The 18533-nt window shown below is 44.1% G+C and overlaps 1 protein-coding gene across 1 annotated transcript in view; it reads right to left on the minus strand.

The window, feature by feature from the left end:
* Positions 1–717: 717 nt before the first annotated feature.
* Positions 718–18533, minus strand: part of LOC147903557 (S-adenosyl-L-methionine-dependent methyltransferases superfamily protein) — an 82936-nt gene continuing 65120 nt past the window's right edge. The window contains exons 14-16 of the mRNA XM_087399815.1: positions 1549–1829; positions 1189–1339; positions 718–949 (exon numbers count right to left, since the gene is read on the minus strand). Of these exons, the coding sequence (XP_087255941.1) occupies positions 749–949; positions 1189–1339; positions 1549–1829 (633 nt within the window). The 3' untranslated portion in view covers positions 718–748. The remainder of the gene's footprint in view (positions 950–1188; positions 1340–1548; positions 1830–18533) is intronic.

Genomic DNA, 18533 nt, shown 5'->3' on the forward strand with positions numbered 1-18533 from the left:
ATGATCAAAGCTAGTCACGAATTTGACTTGGTAGTGAAGGACAAAGCCGAGAAGTTTCGAGAAACATGTCAATCCGAGCAAGGGTTTATGATGGAGAAATTGTGACAATGCCTCGGCCAACCATGGCCAATTTACCTTCTTATTATACTTGCCAACTTCATTTTATTAGAATTGAATGACTTTGAAAGGTTTCATGCCCATCAAACCCAATCATGCAGGTGGGCAAGCAATTTTTCCTTCGAAAAATGTTGCATATGAGAAAGCTATTATAGACCTAAAAAGGCCATAGTAAAAGAATTTGTCGAGCACATGGGAGTATGCATAATTTGCAATTTCAGCCCGACTTTCCTCTCCTTTTCATGGCCACATAGACAAGTGTAGCAAGATCACTTGTTCATTGGAGATCCAATTGACCCTCATCCTCACACATGACTTATGTCTTATGAAAGCTTGGTCCCCACCATGACCAAGCCTAATCTTTCTTATGCTAGTAGAAAAAGATACTAACATGGTGTGTCCATCTAATTCTAACCTAGCAGTCCACACACTTTCAAAACGCTTAAGCATTGATACCTTATTCTGTTAGCTACAAGAACAATGAGAGATAATGAGAGGGAGGGGAGGGGAGGGGAGGGGGGAGAGAGAGAGAGAGAGAGAGAGAGAGAGAGAGAGAGAGAGAGAGAGCAACATGGTTTCAATGACTCTAAATTTCCACCAGCTTATAAATAATTGAAAGGGCATTATAAAACTAATAACAATTCAACTTGCTTACAAGATCTTGCAGATTTGGGCCATGGCCCCATGGAGCAAATCTTGTTGCCAAGCGTTCCAATTTAGAAGCTGACTCTAAAAGATCTTCCCTACTCTTGATACCAGTTGAATGAGGAAGAGCAAACAGAACCCGATTCACATCTTCATCCACTTCAAGCCCATACACCTCAGCAAATACCTGTGTTTTGTAAAACTTCATCAATTCAACTAACCTCAAAAAACACGTATATTTCTGAGAATTGGGATAAACAATCTGGAGCAACAAATACAGAGCCAAACAGGGAAAAGGGAGAAATGAGGGAAAGGGTATCCAAAAAAACTTTGAAGCACAGAAAAGGGACACGGGGGGGGGGGAGGGAGGGGGGGGCGCACGGAGAGAGAGAGAGAGAGAGAGAGAGAGAGAGAGAGAGAGAGAACCTTTTTCAAAAGTTTTGGTACAGTAACATGTGGTGCTTTTGCCCTAGCCACAACATTTATCACCAACATTCCACCATCGCACAGTCTGTCCCTTGCAGCGGATAGGAAGGACTCCTCGAGAAACTCGGCAGGTGGACAGCTTATGCCAGAGCTAGGAATGAAACAATAAAAATGATATATTTATTGATACACACAAAACATTCAGAAGAAAAGCATAAACAAGGATCAAACACTAGTTTGAAAGTCTTTGATAACTGTTCAACCTTCTGCTTCGACACAAAGCTGCAAGAAACTGTAATTTGCAAAAAAACAAAGCTATTAAATAGTACAATCCATATTGGATTGCTAGAGGCGCCTCACCTAGGGTCTTCTGAGTCGGCATCAATTATGAGAACATGCAAATCAAATTCTGAACCTTGCCCATGATTCAGATGGGAATTACCAAGCTTCTCTGAAATGTCATTTTCAGCACGGGATTTCAGATCATCAACAATACTGCCTACAGATGAGTTGTAAGCCCCTCCACAGTCCTCATCACGACCATATCCTTCAGAGCATGGTGAGAATTGGTCGTTCGTAACAGAAACTGCCCCATTCTTAGCCAACCTATTCACCACGGTCAGCCCATCACCTATACAAAGCTGCCACCAAGGACCACAATAATCAACGAGTGTGCAAACGGAAATATATAATTTTCATTTTTAACCACTAGAAGAGCTCATAAAACTGGTCTGCCAGCAAATCATACTCCATGCCACCACTTACTACAAAAAATGACACTATGCTAGGGTCCGTGAGCCCATAATTAGCATCCAGGACAAGCTTGTACCATTAACACAAGAAGCGCATCTTCAGCATTGTTAAAAACCCAAAGAATATTTTAGCATTCAGATCACTATAGCTATGGATTTTATATATTCAAGCATTCACATCACTATTACACCTCAACAAATGAAAGAAGGGATGAGAGACCAATAGATAATTCCAAATTCCCAAGACAGTCCTCTAACCACAAGCTTAACCAGTAAAGCCTACCTTTGTAATTCTGGCTTTGTGGGCCCCTCGTCCTTGGAAGAGTTATTTGTGTCCTAATCAATTGGGACTTGCATATCTGATTACCATCTCTGCTGCAATAGAAGAATCTCCATAGTAATCTAGGACCTGCCCAATACTCTTGAGGATGGAAGATGCAACAGGGAGCCACATATTACATTGTCGCAAGTAGTAGGAGGCTCAGACCAAAAGCCGCATGCGCGAGCGAGAGGTTTTCTCTAACCCACTCTCTTGAACTGATTGCTTTAGGGAGCAATATCTGCAAGAAGTACCGTCTATGGAAAAACTAAGCCATTTTGGCCGCCTGACAGCCCATTTGATTATCACTAAAGCCAGGGGTAGGAACTGCATCCCAAGTCTCTTCGATGGAAGAATTAAAATTAATGTCCTAGAAAATGAAATCACATATTCGAGTTAGTCTAAATACCAGTCTAAAAGTGTCTAGCAAGGGTTTGATTCAAGGCCAGCAAACACTGGACAATAGTCTGAGGGAGATCCCCTGAGATAGGTCCCATAACATCCATCTCTACAAGCTCTACCCTTACACCACCTTGCCTGTCCCACTGTATTCACTGCTTGGTTCCAACCCTCTACCAAAGTAAGGGTAACGCATGCATTCAGTCACAGATATCATGATTCTGTAGGGTTCCCTTCTGTCGTGGACTACGCCAAATTTGATAAATATCTCCTCTTCTTTGCATCTTCCCCTTTGATAGGAGCTAAGTCTGGAAGAACGTGCCCATGGCATTCTTTCTTTCGATCAGATGTGCCTTTGAAGAGGGAAGCCCCTCCCACACCCCCACCCCACGCAGTGTCAGAGCAGTAGCCAACATTTTCTTAACTCCCAGATCAGCACAAGCAAGCGCACCTAGAGTTCCATGGCCAAATTGACCCAAAAATGGGATAGGATCAATTTTCATCCTCAACGAGGATGCAGCTTCAGCTCTGAGGAACTTGGCACATCACAAAGTCTTAGAGATGACCATGAGCTTCTATATGGAGCTCTTTCAAGCAACTTGATGTGTGGCCTTTTGTTGAATCATTGAAGGGTGGGGTGGCTTGTCCACAAATTCCTTTCAGGAAACTTTGATGGGACTCAGGGACTCAAGCTGTGATGCTGTGAACATAGCAATCCTTCCCCAAACAAAGCGAAGTTTTAGAGATCATTGCTCCAGAGACGTAATGTTTTGCACTATTGGGTAACCCTTTATCATTTGAGACTTGACACCAGGCATGGAGCCATGGAAACAACTTCTATAGAAAGGCATTCTTAGAAACACTTCCTGGCTTATAGGACACGGCAAGCAATGTTTCGATGGATCTTCATCGATGCTAGCTCACTTGGCCCCTAATGAGAAGCCTGATGAGGATGTGACATGGTTTTGTTGGGGCTCTCTTAGCTTGCAACATGGAGACGAGATGGAGAGGCGAACCCTCCTATGGCATTTGGAGATCCAAGGCTCCATTGGAGAGAGGTAGGACACCGGAATATACATTAAGTGTGCATGACATGCAGTGAGACATCACAAATGGACCCACATAGAGACTGCATAGTCTTGTCACACTTGTGGGGAGCTAGTAGCAACATAACTAAGATTGAGGCTAGAATATGCTAAAATTTGGACCGAGTGGTAGAAGAAGATTCTCCCAGACCCTACAACCCTTCCAACATGGACAGAGCCAATTTCCTTAATAGGAATTACTCGAAGGTGACAGTTGACATGGCAGCCCATGAGGTGGCCAGGGGCACATGGCAGCCTGTGGGGACATGTGGAGTGCCATGCATGACCTACATCTATAAAAGAAATCCTCACCCCCCTTCATATGGGCTCTCCTCCAGCCTCCTACACAACTCCTGCTCGTCCGTCTGCAGCAACAGTAGCTCTTGCACTCCCTCTGCAGTAGCCCCTTCTGCAGCAACCCTCTGCAACAGCAGTAGCAGTCTCTCTACAGCAATTCTTCTTGCAACAGCCCCTTCTGCAACAAAGTGCGTAATAGGGTGTAGGAGTAGCTAGCGTTTCATCTCCCAAGAGGTAAGGGGCAACTGAAACCTCTCAGGGCTCTCTTAAAGGGGAAGGGGAAAGATTGCTTTATATAAGCTTGCAAAATATTGCTTCATAGATTTGCAAGACAGAAACCAAGATGTACAATATTGCTTGAGAAAAGAATGTTTCGCTTTGAAAACATGTCACTTATTGCAATCAAGTGAGTTTGACGTGCTCTAGTATGTGGAGAAACCTGAAACACCTTTTCAATGATAACATTTCACATTATTTGGATTAACACACATAAAGCATTCCTTGCATCCAATAATATGTTTACTGTCCCAAAAAACAGCAAAAGAGTTAAGCCTATGATAGTGGTTTCTTTAATATTGATACTTCAGCCATGGCTATGGCTGCCCACATTGATGCTTTGATGATGGGTGAGCACTGCGCGGTTGGACCGCTGCTCGATAATAATCAATCGGTTAAAGCTTATACTCAAGTCATTGACGTGACTAGCTCAAATAGTTTTAGTACTTGGACTATGATTCACCTGAGGCTCAACTAATCCAAGAAATCACGTCTAAGAATTTGGAGTCCACATGTGTTTCCAAAGGACCTTTCTTTGGGACTACTTTCTAAGTGGAATGTTGACCATAAAACTTGAACTTATGCCTCGTGAGCTACCTATGTTTGGCCAATTGTACATGACTAGTTCAATTGAGGAGGAGCAAATTGCGTGGCAATTTAAGATTACCCTCCAATTGCGTCAAGTGAGACCTAGTAAGCCACCGTGGGGTGCACCAATGCTTCTGGTTGAGAAGAAAGACAAGCCTATGTGTTTGTGTACAGACTATAAGAGACTAAACAAATTGACAATCAAGAACAAACATATGTTATCTTGAATGGATGATCTCGTCAATCAGCTATGCGGAGTTAAATACTTTAAGAGGATCGATTTGAAAACGATCTACGATCTATCATCAAAAAAGGTGTATAAGAAGGATGTCTATAAGACACTGTTTTATATTCCATTCGGACATTAGGAGTTCTTGGTGCTCCCATTCAGACTCACTGATGTGCCGATGCCTTTCCCATACATGATGAAGGGCTCTTTCATCCATCTCTGGGAAAGTTTGCTATGGTTTTCTTGATGATGACATCTCGATCTATAGCAATTCTTTTTTAGAATGGACACCATCTATGGAAAGTGTTGTCCATACTTCCAAAAAAGAAAATCTTTGCAAAAGAGAGCAAACATGAATTCTTGAAACAAGAACTCGTCTACCTGGGACACACCATTTTTTTAAACGCTGTCTGTATTGACTTTAAGAAAGTCAGAAAGGTATGTAAGTAGCCTAGTTTAAAAGCAATATGGAGGTCAATTCCATTTTTGGTATTGTCAATTTCTTCCAAATCTTCAAAAAACACCATAAACACAACCGCTTTTCTTTCCACGTACACCGTGCATATCGGTATATGCTTGTAGCTATTCTCTGGTGTGTAAGTTGAAGAGCTTCGTGGTGGTGTCCACGACGTTGACCTGGAGAGTGCCTTGGATCACATAGAGCAGCTTGATGCCGCAAGAGTGAGTGTGGGGAGAATTGAGGGAGCCTAGCTGGAACTTTAGGAAGGCAATAGAAATTCCCAAGCTTTTGAGGGAAGGGAAGGCGTCCACAAAGGCCTTCATGGGCGGGAATGTCTTCTGGAGGTTCTGTAATGTCTCTTCTGGAGGTTCTGTAATGTCTCCCATGTTGCATCGTCCTCAACACGATCCTTCCACTTGATCTTGTATTCTATGATAGTTCTATTACGAATCTATCTTTCACGAAATTCAAGAATACACTCAGGTTCGTGTGGAATAAAAGTCAAATCTCTAACTTCTATTATTTCTTGAGGAGAAACAAGTTGATCATCCACACCCAATACTTCTTTCAGTCTACTGACATGAAATACTGGATGTACTTTAACATCAGGAGGCAATTCTAGTCTATATGCAACTGGTCCAATTCTTTTAATAACCTTCAACGGACCACAGTGTCTGGGGGGATAACTTCGGAACCAAACGAGTACTTAGGCTCTTGGATTCCTTCGGAATTCGCAAATATACCATCGTTCCTTCAGAGAACTCTCTAGGTGAACAATGTCTATTAGCACAAAATATGTCCCGATCTTGGGCACTTCTGATAGACTCCTTGGCAAACTGCAACATTTCTTGCATGTCTTGCAAGAAGGTCTTTGCCGCATCATTTTGGATTCCCTTTAACCCAACCATAACTGGTGACTTAGGTTGAAGTCCGTACATAAGCATAAAAGGACTGTAACCAGTACTCGAATGCTTTACACTATTATAAGCAAATTCTATCATAGGTAGATAATCTTCCCATGAAGACTGTCTCTTAGAAACATATGCCCGAAGCATATCTTCAACCAATTGGTTTACCTTCTCTGTACTGCCATCGGATTGTGCATGATCTGAGGAACTCATACTTATAGTTTCTAACTTCTCAAAAACAAGTGTCCAAAAGTTACTTATAAACTTCGAGTCCCTGTCACTGACTATGTCAGAGGGCAAACCATATAGATATTCAAACTCGTGAGCCAGCTGAACAGCTGAAATAGTTGTTCTAGTAGGTAAGAATCCATCCATTTTTGTCAGACGGTCGACTATGACCCAAATGGAGTCATGACCCTTGCGCGTTCGAGGCAAACCAGTAATAAAATCCATGGAAATAATTTCCCATTTATTACCTGGAATTTGCAATGACTGTAATAAACCCGCGCTTCTAAGGCGTTCTGCCTTAGTAACCTGACAAACCCGGCAACCTATCACATAGTTTTCAATAAATGCACGCATTTTAGGCCAATAAAAGATATGCTTCACAAGAGACAGAGTCAGATGTATACCCAGATGTCCAGCACTAGGAGCATCATGACACTCCCAAAGAATCTTGGATCGAAGTTCCAAAACATATGGCACACAAATCTTTCCATTCCAGAACAGCAAGCCGTTCCTAATCATCCACTGACCTCCCGCCACCTGTACCGTAGGGGGCACAATCCCTGAGTCTTTGTCAACCATGGAGCTCCCATCCTAGACTTTCTACCAATAAGAACTGAAATGACTATCAGTTGTGCAAAGCCCTCTCAAGAATTGAAATAGGTCTGAGGATATTTCCGTAAATGACATAGCATTTACAAACTTGACTCGACTTAAGGCATCCACCACACTATTCAACGAATCCTTGCGATAACGTATTTCAAAATCAAAATCTTGCATTAATTCTGCCCATCTAGCCTTGCGTCCCCTCAATTCAGAGCCATCACACACATACTTGATTGACTGATGATCGGTCAATACAAGAAACTTCGAACCATACAAGTAGTGTCTCCAAACCTTCAGTGCATACACGACAACATAGAGTTCTTTTCCTAGTGTGGGCCAACGATATTGGGTGTCGTCTAGCTTCTTCCTTGATAGCAAACTTCAAGGTTTCAAAAGCCTTGTTCAATGCATCATTCCAAGAGATCAGCTAGGTAGACATGCGTCCACAACCTTTCAATATGTTTGTCACGGGTGCCGTGATGTGAATAATCACGCACAGACTTCCGTAGAAATACCGTAAATCCTAGGAAAGAACGAAGTTGTTTCACAGTCTGAGGGATAGGCCATTCTAAAACCTTCTTGATACAATCCAGATGAATGCTAATACTATCAGAAGGAATCTTGTGTCCTAAGTAAATGATCTCCTTCATAAAGAAGTCACATTTACTCATCTTGGCATAGAGCTTATGCTGTCTTAGAATAACTAAGACAATCCGGAGGTGTCCTATGTGATCCTCTAGCGTTCGGCTATATACCAAGATGTCATCTAAGAACACTACAACGAATTTGCCCAGAAAATCTCGGAACAAATCGTTCATCATTTCCTGGAAGGTGGCAGGAGCATTAGTCAAACCAAAAGGTAATACAAGAAACTCGTAGTAGCTATACCTAGTTCGGAATGCGGTTCTATCTATGTGTTTGGCATAGATACGGATTTGGTGATAACTCGTACGCAAATCAATCTTAGTGAAATACTTCGCTCCAGCCAAACGGTCTATTAGATCATCGGAACGAGGTAGAGGGTATCGATTCTTAATTGTCACTTTATTCAATCATTTATAATCTATACACATTCTCCATGAAGTATCTTTCTTCTTTCTTAAGAGGACAGGTGCTCCCCAAGGTGATTTACTTGGGCAAATATAGCCCATATTCAAATAATCCTGTAGCTGTGAAGCTAACTCATCCTCCTCAAGCCGGCTCATCCTATAAGGTGAAACACTAATAGGTTGAGCCCCAGGTACTAAGTCTATGCGATGATTTACTGCCCGTTCTGGAGGTAAACCTTCCGGCAGTTGAGCAGGGAATGAAATCATCTAACAACGTTCTCAAATCACGGTGTTCAAACACACTTAAATCATTCTTGTTATTAACAGAGACAACAAATGAAGAAAGCGGAATCAAAACACACTGATAGACATCATAATGAAAAGTGTTTGATATATTCCGAAGCTGCATTGCAGATACAATAGGTGTGAGAGTTTTGGGGAGAGAGAGAGCAAGAGAGAGTGAGCTTGAGAGCTGAAAGCTTGATAGCTTGGTTGCAATAGAAGAGTGTAAGAGAGTACAACTTAAAAGAGTTAGAGATAAGGTTTTGTCCTAGTGATAAAACCTTAGTAATCACTAACCATAGTTAGTGAACTAACTGCGGTTAGGGGAAAAAACCTCTTAAAGAGGGAAAAGTGCAGTTCATATCCTGGTCTCCCATCGCAAGCTCAGGGTCTAGAGAATCAGCCATAACTCAATCGAATCTGATGAAGAAAATAGGCTGAGAGAAGAGAAGGGACAGGTGGGCTCGAAACTAGGAGACTGGAATAGAGAGAAAATCTGACGAAACGGAGGGGGATGAGAGAAAGAGGCTGGCTGATCGAAAGAAGAAGGGGCTGGCGGATGCTGGCAATCCATGAGCCGAGCTCCTTGCTGGCCTGCACGGAAATCTGCAGCAGGCGGTACCTGAGAGTGGAATGGTCAAGAGGGGCGTAGAGGGGTAGAGACTTGCACACGGGTCATGATAAGGGGAGGAGCTGCTGCTGCGCTATGCTCTAGAACAGGTGGGCGCAACTCTTAGAGAGTTCAGCTGTCAAAAAAAAACCACCCTCCTAAGTTGGAGGGGTGGTGCTTTTTTAGCATCCAGACCCCCCCAAATTAGCACAGCCTTGCCTACGACCTGCTCCCACCCATGGCGCACCCCACAACTCACCCCTTGGCTGCGAACTGCTCTAACGAACTGCTCCAGCCTATGGTGCACTCCACAACTCACCCCTTGGCTGCAAACTGCTCTAACGAACTGCTCCATCCTATGGCGCACTCCGGGTCTCTGCTCAGACCGACCATACCTAGGCGCAACTGAAGCTCCGCCTCAGCCCATCGCTTACCAACGATCAGCCCATATCTTCACTCCTATGAGTGCTTCTCACCTACAATCGCTCTCCCCTGCAATCGTTCTCTAGCCCTCCAAGCTACACCTCGTTCTCTCTCTTACCTAACACCTCAGTTCAACTTCGAATTCACTCACCCTCTGCTTTCTCCTGCCTTCTTCCCCTAATCTTAACCACTTCCCAAAACCGATGAACCAAACAAGCAATTGCAGGGTAATGAACATGAATTTCGAAATCAGGGCATACCTGGAGAAAAAAATAGTCCAAAATTCTCGCAACAGAAGTTCCTACCTCAGGAGTTGGCTCTGATATCAACTGACACATCCCCAGCACTCCTGAAACCTCTGATCTGCAAGCAAACACAAGAACACACCAATGTGAGGAAACTGAGCAGGCTGCTCACCACCCAACCATGACATCTACGAGATGTGATCCTAATCAGGAGATGTCCCCTCCGAGCCACGAGCTGAGCTACTGGCACGAACTCCCAACCAGATCCTAACCAGCCCGGTGTCCCATACCACCAGGTGGCACTGTGAAGCCTGGGATCTACTGCTGGGCCTTGGGCTACGCTATGATGCACGCGCGCGTCAGCGACTCAATCCAGGATCAAACCTAGCACCTGGGAACGAAACTTGCTCCCATCGGCTCTCTGAGAACTGAACCTCTGGGCCCCTTATATAGACTCGGGCCCCAAGCGCCAAAAATAGCGAAGACCTCTAACTAGTTCGTACCCTTGCCACTCAACCCGAGAATCAAGCCTGCCTAGCTCTAAGCCTCCCCACGCTACCTAACCTAGTCTTGTGTACCCAGTACACCTGGGTACACGTCGGATACCAATCCGTGCACATGACACCTTCCCTCCGGGATCTCGTCAACCAGGGTGGACTGCTGCAAATCGTCAGTTCGGCATTGCCGTTTTTTTTTTTAAAAACACCTAGCCTCGCCGTTTTCTCCTCTTCACTGCTTGCTCCTATTCTCGGACCCCACTGCTGCCTCGTTTTTCCTAAGCCTATTCTTTCCTCTCTAACTTCAACTTCAGCGCTTCCTTTGCTACCGATCTCTTCATGTCTGATTCAATAAAACCCAGGCTTTCAAAGGGTGATCAAGATATAGATTACCACGAGGGGGACGACCAGGGTCTCTACGATGATTTGATTACAAAGACTGACTTCAATGAATTCACCACAGCTCTCGACGTAAAGTTTGAGCTGGTTAATTCGAATCAAACGGGGTTAATGCAGCAACTGCAAGGGATTTAGGCTTCTATCACGCTTTTGACTAGCACTATTCAAGCGCTCACACATGTGGATGCCTTGGCCTCAATGTTGGGTCCGAATATTACAACAAATCCCTATCCAAGAGATCAGAAATCCAGGACCAAGAAAGTGGTTGACACTTGGTTGCACAAGTGGCATGTGCACTACATGTTTCACCTGTATCCTAATGAGAAGAAGATGCAACTTGCAGCAGGGTGTCATGTGCACGAATTGGTATCTAACGTGTACTGGGTACACAAGACTAGCTCAAGTAGCCTAGGGAGGCTTAGGGCTAGGCAGGCTTGATTCTCGTGTTGAGTGTCAAGGGTACGAACCAGTTAGAGGTCTTCGCTATTTTTGGCGCATGGGGCTCGAGTCTATGTAAGGGGCCCAAAGGTCCAGTTCTCGGAGAGCAGATGGGAGCAAGTCTCGTTCCCAAGTGCTAGGTCTGATCCTGGATTGAGTCGCGGACGCGCGCCTGCATCATAGCGTAGCCCAAGGCCCATCAATAGATCCCAAGCTTCACAGCGCCACCTGGTGGTATGGGACACCAGGCTGGTTAGGATATGGTTCGGAGTTCATGCCAGTAGCTCAGCTCGTGGCTCGGAGGAGACATCTCCTGATTCGAGATCGCATCCCGTAGATGTCGTGGTTGGGTGGTGAGCAGCCTGCTCAGTTTCCTCACGTTTGGTGTGTTCTTGTGTTTGTTTGCAGATCAAAGGTTTCACAAGTGCTGGGGTCGGGTCAATCAAGGAAGGCTTTATTGTGGTGAAAGGAACTACGACGGAAGCCCTCCACCTGATTCAAATTTGAAGAGGTCTTCAGGAAAGAATTCCTGAAGAAAGAGGAGGATTATGATATCATAGGCAAGCTCAAGGCCTCGATATGTCCAAACTGAATTTGACTTTTGAAGTTTATCTTCAGAAGTTTCGTGATTTGCAGACCAGAGCTACAAAGATGGACCCCGTCACCTTATTGGGCTTCTTTGTGGATGGTTCGCTTGACTCGTATAAGCTTCAGATCAAGAACAACAAGTGTATCACTTTGCAAGAGGCCATGAACTATGCGCGCATCTATGATGATACTATGGCCAGCGCAAAGGAAACCACTACTGTCGACACGAGTGGAAAGAATAAGAGGAAGTTCTTCCAATCAACAACTGATGCAGGGGAGTTGAAGTCAGTTGACACCGCTTCCAAGAAGAATTCAACTCAGACGAAGAATGGTCGAGCCCGTTTGCTACACACCCTTAAGCTAAAGAAAGAAGGATGTTTTATTTGCGAGGAGCGGGGCCACACTCGGAATAATTTTCCTAAGCCCAAGAAGCAGATGCAAGCGCCAAGACCAAAGCTCCATGCGGGACAAGGAACCAAAGCTAAGGGAGTTAACCAGGCATCGATGACAGGTATTTCTGTAAATGTCATTACCTGCCCACTTTCTTATAATGCACTTTTAATAATTTGTTATTTGGCCCCCATTACCTTTTCCGAGCTTATGTATGTATAAGGGACCAAAGAGTTCACATTCTCTTTGGGACAGCTCTCACAATTTTGTGAACTACAAACTTGTGTAGAGGATGGGACTGTCCACAACACCTAGCGATCACACCTAAGAGGTGCAACTTCCAACTAGGAAGCAATTTTGGGATCGTAAGGTTGACGAACTTTCTATCCGGATTCAAGACTACACAGCTGCTCTTACGTGCTATGTCATGCACTTGGAACATGTCGACTTGTTAATCAGAATCGAGTGGTTTAAAACCTATGATATTCACATTGGATGGAAAGATCATACACTCTTTTTTGGACAAGGACACCCACTTTTGTATTCATTGTGATGATATTACCTCTTCTCAAGGACCTATTGGATCTACAATGCAGCTTAGGAATATATAAACACTTCTCATTATGATGTGTATTCCGCTTTCTTCATTTGTTGTCTCTGTTAATAACAAAAATGAATTAAGGATATTTGAACATCGAGAATTGAGGACATTGTTAGATGATTTCACGGATGTATTCCCTGCACAACTGTCGAAAGGCTTACCCCCGGAACGGGCAGTAGATCATCGCATAGATTTAGTACCTGGGGCTCAACCTATCAGTATTCCACCTTATAGGTGTTAGGATATCTCAAGGTGTATGCCCCAGGCACACCTTGGTTTCTAAGTGTGTGTGCTAGAGGCACAGTTAGGTGCCCATAAGCACTGTTAGATGGTGGTAGAAGCCACATAGGATGATTGAGAGAATCTAGGAGCAAATTGAGGAGATGATTGTGGAGCTCAGAGGTCATCAGTGATGTCAGTGATCATGTAAGAGGTGCCTACTTGAGGACCTCACCTTTCTTCATTCCATAAGCAAGAATTCTCAGTTTGTATTCACTCCATGCTTTCCTTTCAGTTTTTCTCTTTCTTCCCAAATCTTGCTAAAGCTTGTTCTCCCTCAGTTCTCCGCCATTCTCCAAGCCCTTCCTGCTGGAGATACCCCTCGTTTGGGCGAACCTCCACCTGCAAGCAATTGAAAAAAAAACATCTCTGCTGGCTGCCATTCTCCAAACAGCGCATTTTTTCGTCATTCTTCTGTTGCAAAATACTCCCTGCCTGCGGCGCCATTGCTCGAGCCCTCTTACAAATAGATGAGCGACCTCAAGACGAACATTTTAAGTCATTTTTCAGCTCATTTGGTTCAGTAACGAAGGAGAAATCGTCAAAACTCAGGTTCAGCCTGCAGCAACTCCCCCGGGCAAAACAACGCGCCATTTCGCCCAACCTCTGTGCTGGATCTTCTCTGGTATATGAGCTTTCTTTTGCTTCAGAAAGCCCTCTTTTCTTTGCTTTGAAGAGTGAGATACAAGCCCTCCAAGTTCAGGCCTCTGTTTTGGACAGTTTTGACAAGGTTGTGAGTGTGATGCTACATTAGATGCTACTTTAGCATTTCTGAGGTTTTAAAGTTTTGAAAAGCATCAGTACAACTGTGGCTACAACTTTCTTTTAAGTTGCTATACCTGGATTTGCTTGGAATACTTTCATTTAGTCACCTCTATGAAGCATGCAAGTGAAAACATCATTGATTTGTAGTATGGATTTTGGTTGCAAGCCTTTGCTACTCTAAATGCTTGTTTTTTGAAGCTCTTCAACTCTTTCTTGCCTTGTAAGAGAGTAGACACTGCCCATTCTGGACCCTCTCATGGCTACCATCTTGAATATGGATAAGTTCAATGGTAAGGGCTTCCACACATGGCAAATGAAGGTCAAGTTTGCATTAATGAGAGAAAACCTCTAGGGGCTTGTCAAACCGGCTTCAACTTCTTCTTCAACAGCCTCCAATGCTGGAGAATCCTCAGCTCCGACACACACGGCAAGAGATCCTGCTAGAGAGGAGAAAGCCTATGGCATCATTGCTCTTGCCTTAGGAGATGACTATATTCATCACATCTCTGACTTAGAGTCTCCTTCAGAAGCTTGGCAGAAGCTTGACATTATTTTTTATGCCAGCTCTCACATCTCAAAATTGTCACTTAAGATTGCTTTCTTTGAATTGAAGATGGTTAGTACTCCTTTGGCTGCCCATGTCAATTACATGCGGAGTCTCATGACTCAACTTGCTTCTATCAACTCTCCTATCACTACAGATGACGCTATGGCAATGTTGCTCAAGAGTATGCCTGAAGATTATAATCATGTTGTTACCACTTTGAAAAATCTTCCTTATCCTAATCTTGAAGGTCTTATCTCTGCTCTTCAAGAAGAAGAAAGGCACATGGAACTCCGGAAAGGCAATGACACAGCCTATGCCATAAAAATCCAGAAGGGCAAGTTTTCACCTTGCAATCATTGTGGGAAGACTAATCACCTCTCAAAAGACTGCTTCAAGATCAATCCATGCAAACACTGTGGCAAAAACAATCATCATGAAAAGTTTTGTAGAGCCGAAAAGGAAGCAACTTCAAAGTCAGAAACTGCCAATCTACTTTCAGTTGATGTGCCTCCACAAGATGAGGCATCCTATGAAGATTATGCTTTTTGAATCATCTCCATGTATGCTCCAGATCTCTCTTTTTGTTGAGTCAAGGTACTCAGCCTGGATAGTCCTCCAAAATGAATGAAATAAACTATTGTGTGTTTTGTAAACACCTCTGGTCACCATATGATGTAGGCCATGTGTATATGTTTTTGCTCCATGGTACCTCCTGCAGACATTGTGTGCATGTACATGCAGGGAAGATAACCACTGGAAGGTCTTTTGTCTCCCTTTTGTTTACCTTACACCCATGGGAACCCTTGCTAGCTTGAGATCCTAACCATTGATAGATCCATGACCACCATGAGATGGCATGTGACACCTTGTCCTAGCTGTATCCTTGACATAGCCTGAGGCATTCCCTTGAGAGGGGGTATGTTGGGATATCTCAAGGTGTATGCCCCAAGCACACCTTGGTTTCTATGTGTGTGTGCTAGAGGCACAGTTAGGTGCCCATAAGCACTGTTAGGTGGTGGTAGAAGCCACATAGGATGATTGAGAGAATCTAGGAGCAGATTGAGGAGATGATTGTGGAGCTCAGAGGTCATCAGTGATGTCAGTGATCATGTAAGAGGTGCCTACTTAAGGACCTCACCTTTCTTCATTCCATAAGCAAGAATTCTTAGTTTGTGTTCACTCCATGCTTTCCTTTCAGTTTACCAACAATAGGATGAGTCAACTCGAGGAGGACGAGTTAGCTTCACAGCTACAAGACTATCTAAATATGGGCTATATTCGCCCAAGTAAATCACCGTGGGACGCACCTATCTTTTTAAGAAAGAAGAAAGATGGTTCGTGGAGAATGTGTATAGATTATAAACGATTGAATAAAGTGACAATCAAGAATAAATACCCTCTTCCTCATTCAAATGATTTGATAGACCGATTGGCCGGAGCGAAGTACTTCACTAAGATTGATTTGTGTACGGGTTACCATCAAATACAGCGACACTCAATGGAGTCTTGTTCCCTCCAAGATGTTCCCTTCACTCCTTACAGAGTTGCTCATGCCTCAATAGACACATCATGGGAGATTCTGGCTAGCATTGCAACTTGGATATTTGGAGAGCCAGGTGTGCAGAGGCAATGGAGGATACCTAAGGTTCACTCCTCTCAGACTATGGCCAGTATTTGGACTGACACAGTACACACTTTGATGGCCACCTGGGCGAGCATACCGGGATCCTCCAGAGCAGCCACTGCTTGGAGAGTTACTTTTTTTAGAGTTTGAAGAGGATCTCCTTTCTTCTTTGCGTCTCCCTCAAGGTTAAGGTGGCATTTTCAGCCTCCGCCTTGTATTTTTATTAGCTCCTTTTGAGCTGTTTTTTTTCCTCATGCATAGCATGATGTATTCCCGCATTTGAGCTTGCTCTCATGGTTTTCAATCATACTTAATAAAGTAATTTTCTTGGGGGGGGGAAATCCATATCTATGCTAAACACATAGATGTAGGTAATCTTCTCCCGGTTCTAGTGATGCCCTATGGGCCCTGGTATGTGCCTTGTAGGCATAGTTATAGGCACTCTAGTGTTTTAGTGCCTTTTATGCCACATAGGACATTTAGTCCTATGTGACACCTAGGACACTTAGTCCTAGGGTCTACCTTCAAGTACTATGTACTTTTCTTTTCATCTAATCTAGTTGACATGACGGCTTATCTCCATCGACTCCTGTACTTGCTCCTTTTGCACATCGTCCCTACAGTGGTATCAGAGCCTCGTTGGACTTGCCTCCTGCCCCCGGACTTGCACCTGCTCCCTGTACCCCCATCCGTACAGTCCGTACAAATCCTGCGACAATCGTTATACATGTGATGTACGTTGTGCCTGGTCCATACGTACCTGCGTTGTACTTGCGCCGTATGTTGTACCTGCTCCATATGTACCTACATTGTACTTGCTCCGTACGATGTACCTGCGCCGTACACTATACATTGTATCTTCAAAGCACTTGCTCCGTACAATCGTACTTGCGCCGTACCCATGTTGTACAACTGTACTTGCACAACAGCTGTTCCATACAAGATACCCGCTCCTACAGTGTTCCGTACTGACACATCCCAGCACTCCTGAAACCCCTGATCTGCAAAATAACCACACACAACATCAGAACTGAGCAGGCTGCTCACCACCCCACCGTGACATCTACGGGATGTGATCCCGAATCAGAAGATGTCCCCCCGAGCCACGAGCTGAGCTACTGGCACGAACTCCCAATCAGATCCCAAACCAGCCTGGTGTCCCATACCACCAGGTGGCGCTGTGAAGCCCTGGATCTGCCACTGGGCCTTGGGCTACTAAGATGCAGGCGCGCGTCCGCGACACAATCCAGGATCAGACCTAGCACCTGGGAACGAGACTTGCTCCCAACTGCACACTGAGAACTGAACCCCCTGGGCCTCTTTTATAGACTCGGGCCCCGGCGCCAAAAATAGCGAAGACCTATAAATAGTTCATACCCTTGCCACTCAACCCGAGAATCAAGCCTGCCTAGCTCTAAGCCTCCCCAGGCTAACCTGAGCTAGTTCTGTGTAACTAGTACACGTCAGATACCGATCCGTGCACATGACATACTCCCCCTCCTCTAAGAACTCACTCCTGAGTTCGCTAAGAAATCGGGAAATGTTCTTTGGAGGTTTTGTAATGTCTCCCATGTTGCATCCTCCTCAACACGATCCTTCCACTTAATCTTGTATTCCGTGATAGTACGATTTCGAATCTGTCTTTCACGGAATTCAAGAATAGATTCAGGTTCGTGAGGAATAAAAGTTAAATCTGTAACTTCTATAATCTCATGAGGAGAAACAATTTGATCATCTGCACCCAATACTTCTTTCAGTCTACTGACATGAAAGACTGGATGTACTTTAACATCAGGAGGCAATTCTAGTCGATATGCAACTGGTCCAATTCTTTTAATGACCTTGAATGGGCCACAGTATCTGGGGGATAATTTCGAAACCAAACCAGTACTTAGGCTCTTGGATTCCTTAGGAATTCTCAAATATACCATCGTTCCTTCAGAGAACTCTCTAGGTGAACGATGTCTATTAGCATAAAATCTGTCCCGATCTTGGGCACTTCTAATAGATTCCTTGGCAAACTGCAACATTTCCTGCATGTCTTGCAAGAAGTTCTTAGCAGCATCATTTTGAATTCCTTTTAATCCAACCATAACTGGTGACTTAGGTTGAAACCCGTACATAAGCATAAAAGGACTATAACCTGTACTAGAATGCTTTGCACTGTTGTAAGCAAATTCAATCATGGGTAGATAATCTTCCCACGAAGACTGTCTCTTAGATACATATGCCCGAAGCATGTCTTCAACCAACTGGTTGACCTTTTCTGTACTGCCATCAGATTGTGCATGATCTGAGGAACTCATACTTAGAGTAGTTTCTAACTTCTCAAATACAAGTGTCCAAAAGTTACTTGTAAACTTTGAGTCCCTGTCACTGACTATGTCAGATGGCAAACCATACAGCTTGAACAAGTGGTCCACAAACTCGTGAGCCAACTGAACAGCTGAAATAGTTGTTCTTG

This window comes from Dipteris shenzhenensis, chromosome 3 (assembly GCF_047967505.1).
Source record: "Dipteris shenzhenensis isolate YYH24624 ecotype China chromosome 3, Dip_SZ_1.0, whole genome shotgun sequence".
NCBI classification, from domain to species: domain Eukaryota; kingdom Viridiplantae; phylum Streptophyta; class Polypodiopsida; order Gleicheniales; family Dipteridaceae; genus Dipteris; species Dipteris shenzhenensis.